This window comes from Dipteris shenzhenensis, chromosome 9 (genome assembly GCF_047967505.1).
Source record: "Dipteris shenzhenensis isolate YYH24624 ecotype China chromosome 9, Dip_SZ_1.0, whole genome shotgun sequence".
NCBI classification, from domain to species: Eukaryota; Viridiplantae; Streptophyta; class Polypodiopsida; order Gleicheniales; family Dipteridaceae; genus Dipteris; species Dipteris shenzhenensis.
In genome coordinates, this window is record NC_141604.1 from 45,467,044 (window position 1) to 45,472,042 (window position 4,999).

General features: G+C 42.5%; 1 protein-coding gene across 1 annotated transcript; it reads right to left on the reverse strand.

Moving 5' to 3' along the window:
* Window positions 1–404: 404 nt before the first annotated feature.
* On the reverse strand, window positions 405–1,502 carry GNA1 (glucose-6-phosphate acetyltransferase 1). The gene has a single exon (XM_087379723.1). It carries the CDS (start codon window positions 1,376–1,378, stop codon window positions 926–928), a length of 453 nt encoding a protein of 150 aa, XP_087235849.1. The 5' UTR covers window positions 1,379–1,502; the 3' UTR covers window positions 405–925.
* Window positions 1,503–4,999: the final 3,497 nt, after the last annotated feature.

Here is a 4,999-nt window from a genome sequence, read left to right on the forward strand (position 1 = left end):
AAATCCTACAGAATTGCAAAATTTAAAAAGAGGCCTGCAAAAAACATGACGAATTTTGTAAAAGAACTGGCAACTCTCAAATTTAGTTGTAATTGATGTAGATGGTCTCCCTCTATAGGCTGCTTCACAGTTGGATCAGAAACGAGCTATTTTATGCTGATTTCTTCAGACCTACACTAGGATGCTCTCCTTGAACTTTGAACTACTTCTTTGATACCATGATTAATAATGCTAGCAGGACACTCAAGAGAGGTCTCTGAGAGATCACTCAGCTATTTTGAGACCAGACTCACAATGTCTGCTTTTGATTTGAAACGGTTCCATGTGGTCGGACTGGCCCTCACTATTACATATTAGTCTACATTGTGTGTTCCATAAGAGGACTTCCACATACGCTTATACAAAACTCACGAGTAATTAGAATGAAGCCACACGTTGGAAGGCACCAACTCATTGCTAAATTGATTCAGAATAGCTCTGCCTCATTGAATGTGGCTTAAAATTATTGCAGCACAGGCAGCCATGGAAGCACAAAGCTTCTCGCATTTTTATTCTACTTTTAAGTCTCTAGCACTAAGACATGAACAAATTTGCATAAGAAATCCAGCTTTTTGGGGCTAAAATGCTACTTCGTTATTCTGTTGTATTGGGCACGTAACACTCATGGGACTTATCTGATGTTCAGTGCAGCTACATGCAGAGGAAACTTTGATACTATGATTTCCACTCAGCAATTCAATACACCTTCTGTGTCCTGTAGCCTGGCAATGAATTTGCAGTTTCTCATGATGTTTTCCCCCCCTCTATTTTGGATTACTCTAAGCAGTCCACTGTAATAATGTCTACAAAACCTGCACTTAGTCGAATTGCAGTCAATGCACTTGATTTGATTGATATTCTTCAAAAATCTTGGAACAACGCAATGTCAGTCAAAATACTTCGCCATATGAGCCTCTTTTTTCTCAAGGCCGCATTTCTCATAAAAGGCCACATTTTTTTCACTGCAGTCAAGGATCACCTTGTAGCATTTCGCATCCTTGGCATAATTCATCAAAAATTGTACAATTCTCTGCCCCAGCTGGCGACCTCGCATACTGACATCCACCACGACATCCTCAATATGTCCGACGCTTCCACACTGATGCACGAACTTCTTCTCGATAAAAATGGTCCCTGTTGCGACGATTTGTTGTCGCTGGACGTCCTCGACAACGGCAATGAGGTGGGGAGGGCTGTCAAGCTTGGAAATCTCATCAAATCTGCGAGAGAAATCCTCAAATGATATGTCACCTACGATGGTAAGCTGTCCGAGGAGCTGCAGGAAGCCCTTGGAGTAGTCGGAAGGGAGGAGAGGTCGAAGAATATGGTTGGGATCCATGAGCAACTTCACTTTATTCAAGGTTACACACACAAATGTCCACAAATGTTTCTTCACTCACGGGCTTTGTCGTTGAAAATTTCTAATAATCTCTCTCCTAGGTCGCTGAAACTTTAATCTACATCAACAATAAAGTTAAAAAGCTTTTTTGGCCTGCCACGTCTCACCGGAAGCCTAATTGATGGTGAGAAGGAAAATAATTTCCAATGTTTTTTTAATCCACTCCCCCAATTTCCACGTGATCTCCACCTCCACGTCCCAGCTTACTATCTCACTCCCTACTTTTCCTCTCTCAACTATTGGTGGACTGCCAACTTACCATTTCACCCATAAGGCCATTTGAATGACAAAAGTCATTCATCTTGTTTTTCCAAGAAAAACGTACATGACCCATTAAAACTCATCGGCACGACAACCAAAACCCGACACCTCAACATTCCACACAACAGAAAACATCAATAGACAAAATTACCACAGAACACGTGTCAAAAGTTATCAAGATAGAACACGGTAAAACTAATATTAACTGAACATCATAAAGCGGTAAATCGGATTCATTTTATTAATATTTACATTGATTTCAAAAATCGATAGCCAAATACATACAATATATTTACATTTATAACTAAATGTTCATAACAAAAAGTTTTGATAACGGGACGGAACATAATTCCGTCCAAAACTCCTACACGTCGGAACCAGAACTGGAACCTCCGTCGAATTTCGTCGAATATTTTCCAAAACCAGATGAACATGGAAACCCGCCACCATTACCATCATAGAAATTGAAAACACAATTCGAGAATGACCCTGTAACATTCAGGCCCTCACGCCCATCACTCAAACGACTTCTCTTCAAAGTACCATCGGCCACACACTCCGTCAAAGATTTCAAAAACCCCTCATCCTCCTGAAGCACAGCACCAAAATTCATAACACATTTGAAACTCCCATGACAATCAACACTACCAGCAGAACTAGCACCAACTCCCCCAACTGTAAAACCAAATGTCACATTAACTCCCACTGTAGAAAACTCCGAACGAATACCAAACGGACGTCCACGAACATACATAAAATCTCCACGAAAGCCAGAGTAGAACTTGCACCAAATTCCCAACCACAAGAAGCATCTCCACGAACAGGTCCACAAAATCCACCAAAAGAGAGCGAATCTCCACCAAACAAAGCACCTCCAATTCCACTAAAACCCTACGCATAATACGAACCAGGATAAAGACTACCAGAAATAGGAGCACGAAAACCCAAACCAGCATTCCACAACAGATTTTCACCCAAAGAACCTGTAATAAAAGGCTTCTCAAAAACACGCATAGCAGGATAACTAGATTTGAAATCAGAACCACCTCCCATAAAGATCCACCACCACTTGCCGAGAAAACCTTCTCCACAAATGAACAAGAAACACCTCCAGCAGAAGACTTTGAAGAACACACAGCACCAGATCTAGAAGATGAACAAGCAAAACCAGTCGAAGCTGAAGCTGAAACAGATACACCATCCACCTGGGTGGCATAACCTTCAGAACACTCTGCAAGAACATCATCCCACATTCTTCGACTCCCATCTTCATTTATAAGGACGTGAAACGATAGACTGACATGTGGCAATTCTCAAACTCCCACTAGCGTCATATTTCTAGAGACTACTAAGGCACTTATGCCCAGTGAAGAGTATAGCCACATCACTTGGAACTCCAACCACAGACAATCGTGTAACAACAGTCGAACGCAAACTCTTGTTGGTAAACTTGCCAGAAGACCCACTGATAGCAGTATCCACCATAGTCGAGATCAAACCTTTAAGTGTCTTCTCACCCACTCTATTATGATTATACCAGACCTGCAAGCACAAAACTACACAAAACAAACTGACAAAACACAAAATACACACAACCAAGAAAATACCTATGTTCGAGTGATCTTACATTCCTGCTGGTGCCTCAAAATCCGACCAAAAGCTTTAAACAAAGCCTTAATTGTACCAGGCAAATAGAAACTCCCATCATCCTTAGTAATCTGAACAATAAACTTCTTAAGCATCCCATCAAACACCTACAAATCAAGATCCTCAATCGAGACAGACATGTCAATACCATTCGACACATGCCACAAATCAAGACGCCTCCTAGCCCACGTCTCCTTCTCTTTACTTCCACCCACACAATCCTCAATCTGTCTCTCAACATCACGATCCAAAGGAAAACACAAAACAGAACTACGAACAATCCTTCCACCTCAAACTAATCCGTCTTAGCCACATCTTCCACCCTAAGATACACCACGACCACAGCCACACACACTAGTACCTGCATGCAACAAAAAATGAATCAAACAACCAAAAACACTCTGCAAGCACATCAAAACATACTTAAAAACAAAGCAGACCAACCTCCAGTGTCACGGGAATCCTCTAATACATTAGAACCAGCAATCATAGAATCACACCTGCAACCAACAACCCTCCAGATTCGACCTGTACAACTTCAGAACGAATTGACTCTCTCTCAGAAGCCCTCGAACCAGAATCAATGTCCTCATCACACCAAGTAGAATCCTCTCCCAACTCACCAAAAGAAGCATCTACAATGCCAGACATCTTTTGCGCCAACCCAAGAGAGAACGAAGGGGCTTCGACCATCCTAGCAGACGCAGTATACACTCAATGACCAAAAAAAACACCAAACCGTGTAGCAAGAAAACATGAAAGAAGCGCAAAAACCAACGGACCATCGAGCCGCATGCAGCGGACTACACGAGCAAATGATAACAAACAACGTGCATATTAAACTACCCACTGACAACTACCAGTCTACAAACACCCACAGACACGTGTCACCAGCTCCCTTCGGCCTTGACGGCCAAGAAAGTGCTCCGATCGCCCTTTCCCAGTCGGGGAGCCGTCGAAAAAGTGGCTCGTGGCCTTTTGGGCGCTCGTCTCATTCCCACGGCTTCCCTTAATGGGATAGGGCTTAGTATAACCAAAGAGAGAACTTGTGAATTAACATTTTTTTTTTAAAATCCACTCTATTTGGCATGTTGTCATTGGAGCACGTGCATGGACTAGCTAGCTACGAAACTCATGCATTTGCTTAGCGATTCGAGGGCATATTCCATCCTCGGGCATCATGTGCATGGCAAGTTGTGCTTTATGGACTCCATTTGTTTGTATGCTGTAGGTTCTCTGGCTTTGTTCGTGGGGCAAGCGTGCTTGCCCACATAAGATTCATTGTTGCTAGTTGTGCATCCAAGCTGTTTTCGATATAGGTGACGAGGACTCATAGAATTTGTGTCATGTATGGATTGGTGGAGTTTGCACTTAGTGGTAGTCTATGCATAGAAGAGGTTTTTTATGAGGTTTTCCAAAATTTCTCTGATGTACAAATTGGTGGACTTGTATGGCGGTGTTGGCCTGGAATATTGGTGTGCTTCTATCCATGGTTAGCGTTAAGGGCATTGTCTCCATTGCAGTGTTCTTCAAGTTCATTCTCAGTGGTTGTGCTTGACAAAATATGAAGAGGGGAGAGGAGAAGAGTGGAGATGAGGAGAGAGGGCACAGCTAGAGAGCACACCACAAATGACTAACTGTACACTAGATTTA

Coding starts and splice junctions, on each gene's coding strand:
- GNA1 (XM_087379723.1), bottom strand. CDS start 1,378: ATGGATCCCAACCATATTCTTCGACCTCTCCTCCCTTCCGACTACTCC.